Source organism: Amblyomma maculatum, chromosome 11 (assembly GCF_055883805.1).
Source record: "Amblyomma maculatum isolate TAMU_Amacu chromosome 11, ASM5588380v1, whole genome shotgun sequence".
NCBI lineage: Eukaryota > Metazoa > Arthropoda > Arachnida > Ixodida > Ixodidae > Amblyomma > Amblyomma maculatum.
Window position 1 is genome coordinate 35,129,632 of NC_139354.1, and position 17,344 is coordinate 35,146,975.

Consider the following 17,344-nt stretch of genomic DNA (forward strand, 5'->3'; position numbering starts at 1 on the left):
GTGATGATAACCGTAGCTTTACCATTCGGTTATGGTGCGCGGGAAAAAGGAAAACTTGAAGATGTCAATTCTGGCAAAGTAAGATGCTAATGATTCGGTGTGTGTATTTATTTTTGCCCCATACGTAGGCATCGACCAACCAATCCAATGTACTGGCACCTTCCTATCTACATGCTCTTTCCCTTTCAAAGATGAACGAAAAAATCTAGGATGTAAATCTGTCCTCACAACAAGGCTTCTTACGCAACAGAGACCCTCTTTCAGATGCACTTAACTTTGCTTTGAAATTAATAAATTGGGAGACTATAGGCAGAAGCTTTACGGTGGCTCCGATCACTAAATCGGCAAGCTCTGTGGGAAGTACTCGAGGTGCGTAGAACAGGAAGCTGCCGAGCCGCCATGGTGAAAGGTAGCAGGTCTCTGGATCAGTCTCGCAGATTGCTAGCACGATTTGATCCACAACTTCGTCGAGGTTGTCCCTCTCGATGACGTCAAAGAACTGCCTCGGCATTTCCAACCATCGTTTGATTTCGTCAGCGCTGTAGTCAGCCATGACCTCCGGAGACTGCTGCAGCAGATCTTTCCGCACCATATTGTGGTCGCCGAGGGTGGCCGTCATCCGCGTTCTGTGAATGAAGAAGTTCAAATAAATCGCAGGGAAGCAAAATGTGCTTATGCAAACCAAAACAAAAAAAGTTAGGGGACATTTCATCACAGCACATCTTAGGCATGTGACGGAACTAAACTTCGTGTCCTCTGGACCTAGTTCTACTCCTTCGTCACTGCTGTTCGTCGCGCCCGGTGAGCTTGAGCACACAATGATTCTCAATCTTCAGCAACATACTTCCGCTGTCGCCCTCTATGGTTGTGGGAGTTTTCCACTAAGGTATAGACACAAGCGGCACTGTCTCCTGGAGCCATTCCAATCTGGTATGCTGAGCTTCCTACAGGCACGTCACCACGCAATCAAGTGCAGCTGGCAGGTGGCATCGAGCCCGTCACCGCCTTTGGCTTTGCCCGTGACAAGAGCACCTGGCAACCCGTTCAGATAACATGCCCTGATGACGTCCCACACCACACCTACCAATAAGAGATTTCTAATGAAGACGACTCGCCAGACGCTGCAAGATTTTTCGACGACGAAGTTTTTAGAGGAATGTTAAATACTAATCACACTGCCAACAAATAGAGGATCCGTGTTTGGGAGTGTGGGGTGGCATTGGTCAATGTATTAGGAGGAGAGAGAAAGAAAGCAGAATAGTTTAGAGAGCAAAAAGCGTTAATGATATGTTTTCTGCGGTAAAAAAAAAAAAAAATTACAGGCCTTTTCTTAAGTCTGCCTAAGAGCGGAAGTGAGAATGCATTTTTATAGGACTGTTTTCAGAAACTGCATTGGCATTGTCATCGCTACCTTCATCATCATTATTATCGTATTAACCTCATTACTAACTACCTCGCCGTGGTGGTGCAGTGGTTAGGGCACTCGACTATACTGTGCCCAAGGATGCGTGATCCAGTCCCGGACGCGGCGGTCACTTTTCGATGGAGGCAAAAAGCTAGGGACCCGTGGGCTGAGCGATGTCAGTGCATGTTAAAGTACCCCAGGTGGTCGAAAGTACTCAGTAGCCCTTCACTACGGCGTCTCATAGCCTGAATCGCTTTGAGATAAACCCCAGAAACCAAACTAAACTTTATTATCATCCTGTTCTGTGTACTGCGTGATTGATGTCAGTGCACGTTAAAGATCCCCAGGCGGTAGAAATTACCCCGGAGGCCTCCACTACGGCACCTCTTTCTACCTTTCCGCTTTCACTCCCGCCTTCCTCCCTTCCCTTACGGCGTGGTTCAGGTATCAACAGAACAAGTGTGACAGATACTGCGTCTTTCATTTCCTGTGAACCAAATATTATTATTAACCTTATTATCAACAATTGCAACGTCATTGTCATCTCTACTACCATCATTATTAGCAACTGCAGGGCATTATGATTGTTACTACCATTATTATTACTATCACTACCTGCATCGTCATATTCGTCGCTACTACCATCCTCACGCTAGACAATGAGAATTACGATCTGTCTCTCACGAGCCCAACGACAAGGTGTAACAGATTGCTTGGCTGAGCATCGAAAGGATAGTGACTGGATTTCCGGAGGACGTAGACTTTTTTCGGATATTTACTGAAGACATTTCGTGTGAACATTTCTGCCGACACCACCTACGAGTGTGGAGGTCGTAATACAGACGAAATGCGGGTGGTCGGTCAGTGCGACGAAGTTCGTTGCAAAGGAAAAGAGAGGTTATCAAGCTGACAACGATGTACGTAACGAACGGGAAGCAGACATGACAGCGTTAATTATCATATATTTATGTGATAATTTAATTTACACTAAGTTACATTACTGAGAATAAATTATTATAATGATTAATGCAAATATTTATAATTACATTACATCAACTTACCATGCCTGCATATTTATGTCACACTCAAAATAACGCCTTGAGGGGCTAGTTGGTGCATCATCGTATTCAGATATGTGTTTGTGTTTGTTTGCGCCACATATCTGAATACGATTATGTCACACTCCTTCTCAACGCATCGTCCACGACTCTCTATATGAAACAACACCAACGCCGGTGTTTGACAATACGAAACGGCTCACTCGACCACAAGAGATATTTCTTAACAAAGTAATAGCAAACCCAGCCTACACACCACACATACTTGTCAAGTGGTTTGTCGGTAGGCACGAAACACGCAAACCGAACAAATGCACCCACTGCCAGCAACGCTGTACAGCAGACCTAGACATCTCATATGGCAATGCGCATCTTTTTCACGAGGAAGAACAAAATTGCGCATATTCCACATGACGACGTACCCACCCTAGCACAACAGATATCTATAAAGCACCGCAATACAGCATGTCATTGCCACCTATACCAGTGAGAGCGGCATGCTTCGAGTAGTGTGAGAGAGGTCGACGTACAAAGCGCAGATCGGTAGCATGGCAAGCAGCGAGAAACAGCTTGAAGAACCGTGAAGAAACGAGAAGCTACGCTGCCATCCCTCCTTATTCCCTAACTACTCAAGCAGCGGCCGAGAGCCATCCCTTCAATCAAATACCGGCTTCATTCATTCATTCATTCATTCATTCATTCATTCATTCATTCATTCATTCATTCATTCATTCATTCATTCATTCATTCATTCATTCATTCATTCATTCATCTTTACTTCTTACCTCGTGCAGAGTAGCGGGTCACATGATCAACTTTCCGGCCAACCTCTCTGCCTTTCCTTTCTATAAACACATCAATCTTTCAGTCTAACACATCAATTTAGCTTGGCTGTATTCGCATTTACCTCAAGCTTATAATTGGCTGGCGTTGTAACTGGAATCAACACAAAGATTATAACATTTTGAGGCGACAAATATACGTGAATAGAAAACGATTCTCGAACGCTATTAGGCCGCGCTTTATTCCGTATACTGTAGACAATTATCATGGGCTGCTTAACAATTCCTGCGCAGTGACAATTTCAAGTATTGAGCAATGCCACTAAATATCATGGCATAATAACCTCCGCACGCCTACACGACTGCTACAATTTTGTTATCCGACCGTTCTCTGTAAATGGACGATGCGGGGCTTGATTTCCAATGCGAATGGGCGATAAAAAGATTTGGGAGCTTTTGTTTGGTTGGTAATAGGTTTTTAGCGGTTAAATATGCGTCGTAAAATCTTTTCTATGCCCGACCATGCTAAGACCTAAAATGTATCACTCGTGGGTGCTTTTCTTTTTTACATGTAGCTCATGATTAGTTAAAATATGATCATGTCAACGTTGTATTACACTAGCTAATACACATGCACACTTCCATTTTGCATCCTTTTTTTTTTACATGCCTTGTCTTCCATGCAGCTTTCTGTGCCTTCTGGTTAGTTTATAATACCCACATAGCGCTTAGCCGGCGCAGCTCTAGTTCGCCTGTTATTAGACCATCTCGTGCACAACTTAACGGCGCTAAAATCTTCTCAGCTTAGCGTTCAGAATTTCTAGGTGAAAAGGACTCACTTGTATGCGCTCGGCTCCATGTTAATGAAGTCGACGCCTTTTCCTGCACACTCTCGACGAAGCCCGTCGACCATCGACACCAGTGCATACTTTGTCATGCTGTATGCAACTCCCATTGGCATCGTAGTATGCCCTGAGAAAAAAAAAGCATTAACATGCAGTCACACCATTGCGCTGCTTTCACAAACATTCTTTGGGACCTCCTTCTGTAATACCAATAACCATGTACATGTATCTAACAATTAAAATAAATGTGAGGTGTGTGTGTGTGTGTGTGTGTGTGTGTGTGTGTGTGTGTGTGTGTGTGTGTGTGTGTGTGTGTGTGTGTGTGTGTGTGTGTGTGTGTGTGTGTGTGTGTGTGTGTGTGTGTGTGTGTGTGTGTGTGTGTGTGTGTGTGTGTGTGTGTGTGTGTGTGTGTCATGGAACACAAGATACGGAATCCGCTCGATTATTGTTTATTTTAGAAAAAGCAAAACAGAAGAAGGTTCTATGTGAAACGGGGGCTTCTAGATGAAATGAGAACTGAATTTTATTGAAGACAAATTCCCAAACAACTTGTTTCGGCTGTTCTCTAAAACGAGTAACTTTTGCCTCCAGAAAATTATCGAATACGCTCTGTGGCGCAACTCATTCTTACCTAACGGACTATTCACGACGATCATCCGTCCCTTGCTCTTCTTAAGCATCGGTAAGAACTTCTTAGTCACTCGCAGAGTTCCAAAGACGTTGACGTTGAAGATCTTTATGATGCTGTCCATCGTGAGCCACTCGAGGAGGCCGTCATTGCGGACTCCGGCGTTGGCTACGACGGCCCAGAGGACTATCAGAGGGAAATAAAAATAACATACTTTATTATTATCGGCCGGGTAAACTCTGCGTCATCATGAGTAAACATCTTCTTTACATATTCTATATCTTATAATTGTGTATCAGACGCTCTCTCGTTTTTTTTCCCTTTAAATATCAAACCCCAATTGAATATTTACAGCACTATTCAGTGATATGCGAATCGGACTTATGTGAACTTTATACCTATCGTTGTGTGCCAGTAACACTGAGTTACATACAAGGAGAGCTGAAAGCCCCTGATACCAAGGAAGGCATTAGGGACTTTTTCGTTTTTATCAATATGAAGTAATATAGTATTCGTTGAGATAATTAACTAAAACAAGAAGAAAACGAACCACATGCCGCTGCATGAATCTGAACTCTAGAACTCCTATTTTCACTTCCAGTGCTCTATCAACTTAGCTATAGTGACGGCTGATTAATGGTCTACCTGGCGAGGTATTAGTTTTTGCATGAGATCTATCCTCTTGAAAGAGTGTGTCACCGCCGTCCTTGTCCATAGCGGTGGAGCTGAAACGCCCTGTGGTACTGCAACTGTCACTTGGACAGTGATATATAACGGGGAGAAAGGAGATGCGTGATAATTCACCGAATTAAGCTACCTATGTAGCATTAAGGCTGTAATATTAGACGTCAGCAAGACACAGGGGCGCAAAAAAGGAACCCGGACGTAGAACAGGGAAGGGCAGGAGCACTCGTCCGGTTGCATTTCTACGTACATGTATCACTGTTGCGCTCTTATGTCCTCGTGGATATACACCAAAACGACCAGGTACAAGCAATTCCCAGATTTGAGGACATCGGTACGCTAATCAGCAAATATTACTTTATTAGTTCCCATCGATCAGCACCAAAAATAAAATCAGCTTCCTTTGTAAGCATCCCCATAACGAGCTCCTCATTTTACTTATATTCTTCTTTGCTGCAGCACTGTGTGGTTTGAACGTCTCCATATCTGCTGCACGAGTGTCTTGTATCCTCTCTGTTTGTTACAACGTTGCGTAACCGGCAGAAATACGCAATCTATTTCAATTGTTTTTTGTTTGTTTGCGAGGTATGACCGAGGTACAGAATTCGGAAAGCAACTTCCACGAAGTCCACTCTCTTTGCGTACTAATGAAGGTCACTCAACTGTACCACGCTTCTGCAAAAGCGAGGGGGCTGAGGAGATTAAGCAATAAGGTAGACACCATTTACCCCGAGGTCCGAGTTCTTTCTTCACACTGGCCAAGGCTTCCTCAACCTGCTCGTCTCGGGCTATGTCCAGCTGCAAAACTTTGATGTTCTTGAGTGTGCTGAGCTCCTTGGCACCCTCGCATTGAGAGTCGCGGCACCCGGCAAATACCAGGAAACCCTCACTGCTAAGGCGCTTGGCTATTGCGAACCCAATGCCGTTGCCGCAACCTGAAGAAAAAAAAAATGCAAGACGTTAAGAGAAGAACAAGGTTACACAAGAAACACTTCTTTTTTCAAAGTTTACTGCCTTTTTATTTCATTTTTTTCTTTGTCTTCTTCCGACATTACGTTCGCAGTCACACTATTACTTTCACCTCTTTTTACCAGCTTTCGTTTTGGGCAAAATTTATGCTACCCAGACACGGTGCAACTGCCTTCGGTGAGGGATGGACAGACATTTCATCCCATAGCATGGCGAAGCTCACATTATGGCATTCCCCAATATGAAAACCACACCAACCAAAAAGTGGGAACCAGCGCAATCTAGCGTGCACCTGGAAGACCAAAGAAGAATGATTTACCCGGCCAATATCACCGGAACAATCCCAAGGCCCTGTACGAGGGGCTCTACCCATCAAAGTCATCAAGGCCTAAATACAGCTAATATAGTTTTTAATAAATGGTAATTAATTCTTGGCGTGTGCAGTCCTTTGAACGTTTCTGACAAATTTCGCAATCTTGATACGCTAGCTGGAGCAATAAATAGGACGCATCAAGAAAGGTAGCTAGGAGGAGATCGACGCAATTGTGTTGCTGAGAGATTTTGTCACATGCCATTTTACTATCTATTTTTGTTTGCTCAAGTACTCATTTAGAAAAAACATATTTCGACTTCGACGTTATAGTTTGGTATCTTAGTAAAACATCATATCAAAGTTTTTCTCATCGCTCTAAGTAAATATTACCGCTAGTACAAATATCCCTAACTGGCTTTTTTTAAGCCCTGCAGCTATCTCCATAGAGATCGAAGCTATAGCTAGTGAAGACAAAATGACCAAATGCATCTGAAGGGGCTATGGCAGGACACTAAAAAGTGCAGTGTATGATTTGGCGGCACCGTACATCTCAATTTCTTTATGTTTCTTGATTTAGCGTCACTTTCAGAGCTGTCTACAGTTGCCTGCTGCTTTTTCAAAATAGATATTATGAACTTTCTGGCAGGAAAATGAATAAATACAACACTGACTAACTCTACAGCATAACATAGAGAGTGATCACTATCGCAATTACGCTTAATTAGAGGTATGCACTGAAGTTTATACAAGCCTAACCACTTACCTGTAGTAGTCAAGACTAGGTACTCGAAAGCTTATATGAAGCACAGATTCTGAAATGTGCAGAGTTAAAACTCATTACAGTCAATTGCTGTGCGACTTCACTGCCAGGTTAAGCAAGAAGCAAGCTGGAGACCAGGCCGTAAGACAATATAGCATAGGATTTAGTAATAGCGCAGAGGTAGTGGGAGAGGGGGCGGGGGGGAGGGGGTAGTAGAGTTTTGTGAACAAGGTAAATTACGAATAGTAAATACGTTATTTAGAAGAAGCATGAATTAGAAGTGAACATCATGGAAAATTTTGAATGGGGAGTCAGAAATACATAGATTTTATGGTGTCACGTGACTCTAATTTTAGCATTTTCCAGTACGTGGATATTATCGTAAAGAAGTAATATGGTGACAACAGGATGGTCTGGTGTCGAAAATCTATATTTGAAGAAGTAATTGTAAAGGCTAATAAGAAATCAGCGCATCAACGAATTACCTGTAAGTGGGAAGCTGGAGAAGTTCGGTATCTGGCCGTAGAACAGATGCTCGGCTTTAACAGAGCAAGCTGATTCTTGTACAGAGGTATAGATAATGTGACAAATACAACTGAAGAGTTGGTAGGACAGTTAGGCCGAATAGATTTAATAATAGAAGACACCTGGTTCAGAAACGCCATAACATGAAAGCGTCCAACCAAACATATAGGAGAGACTAGCTGCATATGTAATGAACAAGTGTAATTAACCGACACATGGAAGAATTATCATACAGATAAATATCAGCATGCTCTAAAGAGCGGCGGTATCCTTGAAGCGGTCTATATGTAATTACATGAAATAATTTTTAGATGTAAGCGCCACGGGATAAGGCAGGTAATACCATTACCAATACAGGTAAGTTGTAGGGGAGCTCTGCAATGATCTACACAGTAGTTGAAGCATTGCGAACGATAATAAAAGAGGCAGCAGTACAAGGCAATCAAACGTTCCATAGGTAGCGAAGACTTAAGTAAAGAATGTCTTCAAAGGAATGAAAAGAGATTAAGCAGCTGGGTAAAACCAGATAGCAGCAGACTTATTTAAGGACAGTGGAGAGATCGAGCTAGAAAAGCTGGCCACCTTGTATACGCATATCCTCATGACCTGAAGAGTATTGGAAGCTTCAAAAAACGGTGATATTATTTTTATCGATTCGAAAGAAAGTATTGGTGGCTCAAAAAATTATAAACCGACCAGTGGGAGAATAGGTCATATCCACACTATCAACATGGCAATAAAAAACTGTTCGGAATACAGGCAACCCCAAGGCATATCATGCATGGGTTCTGAAAAAGCATTTGATTGAAAGGAAACAGCAGTCATATGGGAAATGCGAAATCAGGGCGTAGATGAGCCCTATATGAAAGTACTGTATACGATATTCTATAGCAGCTGCAAGGCATAATAAAAAGAATAAAAAGAACCAATAAAATAACCATCAGGAATGTGTGGGACAAGAAGCCACCGTATCTCCAGAGATATTCACCGCTTGCTTAGAGGAAGTATTCAGACTCAATTGGGAAACATTGGAGCTGGTTAATCGAGAATACCTCCGTAAGCTTTGAATATCTGATTACATTGCCTTGTTAAGTAATTCAAGGGACAAAGGGCAAGGAATGATTAATGAACTAGATAAGCATAGCAGAACAGTAGGCCTAACACATAATATGCAGAAATTACAAGTGGCTATAAAGTGTTCAAAGGAAACAGCTATTGATAATAAGCAGTGAGAAATGCGAAGTGATAAGGCAATACGTATACTTAATTAGGACTGCATACCGAGGCATGATAGGGAAAGCACTAGGCTAATAAGAGTGGGATGGAGTGTGTTTATCAAGTACTAACAGGTCATGAACGCCAGTTTGCGAGTACTCCTTTAAGTGGAAAGTATATAACAACTGTACTTCATCGTTGCGCACTTTTGAGAAAGAACCGTAGTGGATAGCGAAAAGAGTTCAACTTAAATTATGGACAGCGCAGAAAGCATATGAAACAGAAAACGATTGCTACAACGCTGTGAGATGAGAAGTGCATTGAATCGGCCAGATGATAATCTCGAGTCACTGACCTTAAAGCGGCAATCAAGAAGGTAAGCAAAGAGCGATCGCGATATCACCAATGATAGCTAAAGGTAACAGACTAAGTCCGAGGGATGCAAGAGCAGCAGGTGGCAGCAAAAAGGTAAGTGATCGGATGAGATACGAAGTTTGCGGGCATTGTGTGGATACACTTCGTACAGGACCTGGTTAATTTGTGCAGCCCTTTGCCCTGCAGTGCATGACGTAGAGCTGATAATAGTTTGGCTTGGTTTAGTGGCTTCAACGTACCTAAGCGACTCGGGCTATCACAGATGCTATTCGCAGCGAGATCGACCTAGAAGTGGTGCCACCGTCGCTCCGGTAGTGTGGTCGGCAGCCGGCGGCACTCGCAGAAACGCACGCGGCGTAGGTCTGCTTCTGAGTTTACGGCGGGTTTGTTGGCAATAAAAACGTGTCTTCTGCAGTATTTCTGCAATGTTGCAGAAAAAAATCCAAGGACTTCGCCAATGCAGCAGAAAAAGCGCGGATCTTAGGAAAAGAAGGCATGCAACCACCAGTCTTCTAAATTTACTTGGCACGTTTCTTGCGCAGTACCACGCTCACGCGCCTAATACTTTGGCCTGCCTAATGAGAGCTTTGTTTTTCTTATCGACTTTTAAACAGGGTGCGCGTTTCTCATGCGAGTGAGACAGGCGAATTTAATGTCAAGCCCACGCAGATACAAGGTTCGTGCTCTGAGCTGCAGTATTTTAGAATGAATCGAGAAAGCCTGGTTCATTATATTGTGCTTAAGTCGAGGATTAAGCACGTTAAATATAGCACTGACAGCGTACTGAATAGCGAGTTGCTTTAGACTAAATGCACATCAACTCTTGCTAGACAACCACGCACAAGTATTCCAAAAAATGAGATCACGCCGACACTGTACAGGAAACCTCACCGCAAAGGAAAGCTGATTGCTCACATGTACAGCGCTGAGTGGATTAAATTTGCCGAGCTCACAAAGACGCGGATGCTTTTTGCGGCCACTGTCATAGAATGTAATAGTGTATTACTGCATGCGCCAATAACTGTCAATGATTTCCTGAAACCGAGGAAAATATAAGGGATTTGTGATGTGTGTGATGTTGATATATAATGGTAAATTAGTAGTGTAATTATTTTGCTTTGCAATACCAATAAATTTCACCGTGTGAGAGAACTTTTACACCCATTACAAAATTTACGGTAATCAGCGATTATTTTTCAGTAACGTTAAAGTGCAAGCTATGAACCGCTCGCTTCGAAGACATCGTCATAAATTGCGCATGGGCACTGTCATGTTCTGGCAAGCAATTTTAAATGCTGAAGATTTCTTTATCACTAATTATTGAGCAGTGAATAAATCTTATGCGAAGTAAAATATCAGGGTTGATTCCAAAACAGGTGCCGGATATAAAACTATTCCGAAAGAAATGGAGGTCATCTTATCATGCGACTATAAAGATGTATTTATTCCCTAACTAAACACTGATAATCAAGTCCGCATGAAGCTGTTTTAATCCCCTTGTCAGAAACGATGAGTTTGCTCGGAAGACAGCACTTAGACGAAAAGGGATTTGAAGTACATTGATCTAGGCGCATTTTCCAATATTTAGTGGAATAATTAGGTGCAGGGAAGATGTTTCCCAAACATTCGAGCATCTTTTTAAAGCAAAATGTGCTCACTACCACTGTTACGAATGTGCAGAAGCCTTCAACAGAAAAAAAAAAAAAGAAAAGCATATTGGCACGGGGTTTAACGCATGAAAGCGCATCGGCTATGACGGATGATTGCACAGCCTGGTCTTGGTGTAGTATTTTTTCTTTTCATTATTACCACCATATTCACCACGGGAGATTGTTTAATGTGCAGTCAAATCCCACAGCAGAGGAGCACTTTTCAAAACAGTCGTGACTGAATCCCCCGCTCTCGAAATCAGCCGTCGAGCGCCCTTACGTCTGAGATACCGCGACAGAGATTTAAAAGCAAAAAAAAAAAAAAAAAGTACTCACACAACTCTATCATGCATACAGAAGGCATATAGCAGGCACAGAGTGGCCTGTTCAAACTGCATTCTGCTATGAAGCAGTCTGCGGTGGAATATGTTTCAGTATCTGTGGTATTCCAAACAGAAACGGGAATATGCGACTTCTGAGCGTTTGCATTAACTTTTACTGACGGCAGCGACCTGTTTTGCTTTGATACGGCGCTAACGACAGTACCACTTCATTTGAGACACCGCGTGTCAAAGGATCTCAAGCGCCGAAGACCGTGACGGATGATGTCCTTATCCAGCATGACATACTCGATACGGACAAGTATTTGTTTTAAATAGAGCGTGGGGTAATAGCCTGTTCACATTTTTTTTTTTGCAAGAGGCATATAGGTAAGCAAAAGCGGACAGGAACCACGAAACAAACAAAACACACCTGTACACGCCGCATGCACGCGCGTAAATCACTGCGGGCTGGCACGCGACGCGAAAACGCATCCACACTGAGTAGGTTTCGCCGCTGAGCCGCAAGGTGGCAACTCTGCTCGATCTCGAGGCCAATATTGTAAGGCTCCATGAATTTCGACAACCTGGGGTTTTCTAACCTTCCTGGAGATCAGACAGCACACGGAGCCTTGCTTTTTGCCTTAATCGAAAGGCGGCCGCCACTGCAGGGACTCAATTCCGCATACTTGGCTACAGCAGCGCTCTAACTACTGAGCCACCGCGGCAGGGCTAAAGCAGATAATGATGAAAGCAGGCTTACAAGTACAAAAGAGGAGTGGTTTTTTTCTGCCGGGATGGTGGGGCCTCGGTGATATTTTTTTTTTTAATTTTTATTCTTCCTTTTCTTTTTGTTCCATCCCTGATGAAGAGTTGGCGATTGGGACGAACTGTGTCATGTTTTTTTGCTTAGGTTGGCTTTCAAAACCTTGTTTTTCTTTTTAAATTGTGTTGGTTTTTATTATTTAGATTTCACTCCCTTCCATTTCTTCTATATTGGATTAAACACTGTGGAGAATTGCCCGGCTGCGCTTCTTCTTTTCTCTTTTATTTCTTTTTTTTTTCTGATAAGACTAATATGACTAAGAACGGCTTCTTCCCGAAAAATATAGATAGACCGACTTCTTTACATTTTGATGAAGACTTCGGGTTCAGGTTAGTAAATTACTAACCGGAACCCAAAGTCTTCGAATTCGAATTGTTCGAATTCGAACAATGTTTTGCCTTAGTGGACACTTTCTGTTTTGTTTTTCAGTTGTTTTGTTTTTTTACTGCTTCCAAAGAACCGATACTTTCCTCCGGTATCTAACGTCCACCTTGGGGGGCGAATTTTTTTTTTTTCATTATTATGCCACCTAGTTTTTGGCTTGTGCTTAATTTTAATCACCTGTTGCTTTTGCAAAACGAATTGCGAGTCAAGATAACTCAACGTTACATAATGAACTTGAGCTTTTTCAGAAAAAGAACAAAAAACTCGGCTGTAATATTTCCTGACCACTTCTAGTTACACCTCTTCGGCTAAGAATTGATATTCATTAGAAGTCGGCTGTCAAGCACCATCGCAGATGTTACATTTTCGTGTTGAGTGTGCCGGTTTTATTCTTTGATTCTTTTTTTTTTCCACTTTAGCACCAATTGGATAAGTTGGCCAAATTTAATGCTTGCTTTGGAGAACTAGTTTACCCTCCTGTGCCGATAACTACAGACTACGTGTCCGGAAGCCTTGACATAAGATTGGAAGCTTCGGAGATATTGTTTCGGTTTAGCCCACCGCACCGCGACCGTACCTTCCTCTGCGGGCGCCCGCAGTATTCACCACGCCTGTATTCACCTCTTCAAATAATCAGCCTCAACTCTTCGACACTAATCAACAGGGTTTAAGCTGCAGATCAAGTGGGTTTAAAAAGGCGGAGGGGAGGTATAATGTTCGTCAAAAACATTACGCTGCAACCCTTTTTGTGCCTCTTGAAGTGTACACCTAGTGTTAATACCAAATGTGAGGCTACAATATATAGTTCAGCCATTATTTTCTCTACGAGAACGATAGCCAGTTTACGTTTGTAAGTATCTTTCTTACGGTGGAATGATCCGCACTATGTTTTGTCATGTGTGGCGCAATGCGGCTAACTCTTGGCACCCGTACAGCTAATTAAACCACATTAATGCTGTAGAACGACTGGCCCCTTGCCAGAGAAGAATCTGCGTGCTTGTTTGAAGGAATGTGATACCGCAGCCTTCTTTACAGCAGCCGCCTGTATCAGGTCGGCGACCTCCGCTTATCCTGGGTGGTTTAAAAGGAAACCGCGTCTTACAATACTTATTTTCTGGCCAACATCTTCACCCTGTCTAATTCGAAAAGCTTTTATGAATGCGGCCTTATCGCTTGAGTAAAAAGCAATGCAACTATTGTGTAACCGTCTTTTGGTGTTGTTAGGAACCAATAGTGGCTACGTTGCATAAACTGATTCAATGTTATTGAAAAAGATGATGCAAACGCTGCAGCCATGTAGCCTGACAGCCGCCCTGTTGAATATTTGTTTTTTTTTTAATTTTTTTTTTCGAGTTGTCAGTACGTACAGTGAGAAATCTAGCGATTGAAATTAAACGAGGTAGTGGGAGCAGTTTTCCGCACGCTGCAATACTTTATGTCGGTCCAAAGCACCCCAGAAAATTACGGGGCCTTTTTCGTAGCCTATCGGTTGCGTCAGGTTGTTTAGTTTTTTTAACCACGGCAATGAAGAGTTTTTGTCCTTTTTAACATCTTATTCATGTAATTTTACCATTTATTTCTCTGGCATAAAAATAAAAAAAGCATTACCTGATAAGTAACCATAGATAAAAAAAAAATGAAGTTTATTTTTAAAAGTAACCGTCGAATATAAGTAGGGATTTCGAAACACATATGCACAGGGGTTTAAAACCAATATTCTGTCAAATGCCTATGAATACATGGAGCGCAAATTTAAGGAGAAATCCTTACCCATATACACTCTCAAACTTCAAAGGCATGTTGAGGTATAGGGGGCAATAGAGATCGATTGGAACAAGATAGCGGAAGTTCGCCTGGTTCGTTCAGTATTTCCCAAACTTTAGTAAATATCGACGGATGCCTTGTTTTGTTTGTAAACTGATCGTGCAGCCAATGAGGTTTATTTTCTTTATTCACACGTTGCCCTAAAAGCTACGCTCTTCAGGCGCGCATAGGAAGCTGACTGCTGCCCGGAAGACTCACCGGTGACGAGTACACACTTTCCATCGCTGTGCAGATGCTTCACAAACAGCGCCTTCCAGACGAGCCTGGAGAGCCAGTGTGCAAGGAACAGAATAATGACGAGGGATCCCACAATGCATCCGCCTTGTCGAAGCAACGGCACAGAGTCCCACAAGTTCCAGAAGAGCAGCGTGAACGCTAAGAAAAGTGTCCAAGAGGTACGCATGACCACACCCTACCGCAAGCAGAGAAGTCGTCTGCAGATGAAAACCGTTCGTTTTGTCCGCGATGGTTTTGCGCGGTAAGAGAACGCCAAAGGTTAAAGAGAGAGAAAGCAAGGTAAACACGGAACGCTCTTTGAAATAGGTGGCGCTAAGGCCATGTTTTTGGTTATACTGTTATTGAGGCTGCCTGCGTCCTTCGGTAGTTACTTCCATTAAACAAGCAAAAGAGGTCGCCTGAACAGGAAGAATTAAGAGCCTTCGCCGAGAACCGGTCCAAGATAGCTCAATAAATTGTCGTTCAAGGCTCCACAAAAGGCCGAGGAGAGATTATTCAAAGGCGCCTGCATCCGCAAGATTGCTTCGCGCCCCGTAGGCAGATTGGTTGCCTGCGCCGTCCCTATAGGTGTCGCGGATCGCGCAACCGTCTTGACAATGGGCATTCAAAAGTTTGGCTGCCAGCCCCATTCAGATTTTTTTATTGTTCCCCGACTACATGCCTCTCTGAGTCTACTATATTCGGACTACAGATATCCTCTTTTCTGTACTGCTTCCTGGACAGTCGATACGAATTATTTTAGACCATATTAATGTCTCTGTAGCAGAATCCAGCTTGGAAAAATAACACTTGACAGTCGCCAGTAGACTTCATGATGCTTTATTGTTCACAATATCAAATGACAAAACATATCTAGATCGACAGTTCGAAGTATTTTTTTTTTTTTTGCGGATGATTTTGAGCATATTAAAACTCCGGCGTTTTTAATTTGAATTTTATTTATTTCATTTTGTTTTCTTCAAAATACTGCAGACAAATACTCTGGTCTAGTGCGAGTGCCATACGTATAGATTCACCTGGAGACAATAAAAATTAAACACGTCGCCCTCAAAAGCTACACACAGAGGCAATGCAAATGCATGAATTCAGTAGACTACTTTCGCCTTGTGACTGTATATATATTCATTTCAAGTACTAAGAAATAACATTGGTCTTTTCCACATGACAGCAAAACGGCCTGTGACGTCACTACTCTCGGAGCTCACAGCATTATCTGAGCTTGAACGATATACAAATTCAGGTAAGCATCAATATAGGAAGTACGAACTCCTATTAGCTACCAAGTTTCAATCCAAATAGAATGGTTTAAACATCATAGAAAATAAAATTTCCCAATATGAAAGGCTTAATAACTGAAATTAGAGAAGACGCATTCGGGTCATAAAAGACCCCATTCTGCAGTTCAAAGTGTTCTTTCGTTTTTGTTTATTATATTTGTTAAAGATTACTAGTGCTTGCTTTACTCCCAAGATTTCCCAAAAATACCTACCCTGAAATACTGAGCAAGAAAACCGCCCTCCAAATCTCTACTCAAAAGATAACTGAAGCAAAATACAAGATAGTGGGAGAGATAGGGAGGGGGGGGGGGGGGGGGGGCAAGGTTTTTTGCTCGGCTTTGCCATCAACATTCAAGACGTCAACTAAACAAAACGGCGGGCGCTGAAAGTACATAACCCGCGCTGCACTGCTATAGCAACGCGGCTTTTTGTATGCTCTATCCGACACCTCTCCAATCCATAGAAATGTGCAGTGGAGACCGACCCAAAAACAGGGTCAATCACATCCGTTCTTCAGCTTGTCGGGGCCACGGCGCCAATGTTGGTACGCTGATTGTACAACTGATTATCCTCAGCCCGTCGAACGCGAGTGGCTTTGTACTTCCGGTCTCATTAAGAGACTATCTTGATACTCTCTCTTGATACTATCTTGAACGAGATATCCGATACACGTTGTTGCTATTCAGCCAGGGCCATAGGCGACCTATGTATTGATAAGCACTGCACGCTAATGCAGATTTCATGGAAAAACGTTATTGATCAATGCAATAGATAATGGGCGGGATGGGCGGGGGAGAGGGACGCGTCCCTATTGGCTCGGATCGTTGCTTACTCTCCAAAACAAAAACTTAGAAAAGAAACTTGTTTGACTCGGAACCGCAAACTTGGCAGTGTGCGGGAAAGTGAGGTTCGCCGATAACCGAAAGTGCGATCGCGCGCTATTTTGCGGTAGAGGTAAAATGGCTTTTTCAATGGTATTCACGGGAATGTCGGGAGGTGTAGTCTGCGTCTAGCTTAACCACTGATATCGAGAGTTGGTTCAACGCTAGCTGTATACTCTCGAGTCAAACTTTCGGTAAATGCATCACCATTACTCCTTTCTAAGCAATAAGGACTTTTATTTAGAAATATATCAACGCGTTCACATGCAGTTTGCTATTTCTATTTAAAATACACCTGGTTTTGTCTAAGCAGAATTACCACGCCTTCCGAAAGATAATTATGCCTATCAAAGCCCTAACCACTCATTTGAACGGGAAGCTGAATTA

The 17,344-nt window shown here is 42.7% G+C and overlaps 1 protein-coding gene across 1 annotated transcript; it reads right to left on the bottom strand.

The window, feature by feature from the left end:
- Nucleotides 1-205: 205 nt before the first annotated feature.
- Nucleotides 206-14,965, bottom strand: LOC146173460 (retinol dehydrogenase 7-like). Its single transcript, XM_084585203.1, has 5 exons — nt 14,761-14,965; nt 6,131-6,337; nt 4,722-4,904; nt 4,085-4,217; nt 206-626 (listed from the first exon to the last, which is right to left on the bottom strand). Exons 1-5 carry the CDS (start codon nt 14,963-14,965, stop codon nt 206-208), a joined length of 1,149 nt encoding a protein of 382 aa, XP_084441329.1.
- Between the last annotated feature and the right edge of the window lie 2,379 nt (nt 14,966-17,344).

Coding starts and splice junctions, on each gene's coding strand:
- LOC146173460 (XM_084585203.1), bottom strand. CDS start 14,965: ATGCGTACCTCTTGGACACTTTTCTTAGCGTTCACGCTGCTCTTCTGG. Junction 4,905..6,130: donor GAAAGAACTCGGACCTCGGG/GTAAATGGTGTC, acceptor TCCCTCTGATAG/TCCTCTGGGCCGTCGTAGCC. Junction 4,218..4,721: donor CGTCGTGAATAGTCCGTTAG/GTAAGAATGAGT, acceptor TTTTTTTCTCAG/GGCATACTACGATGCCAATG.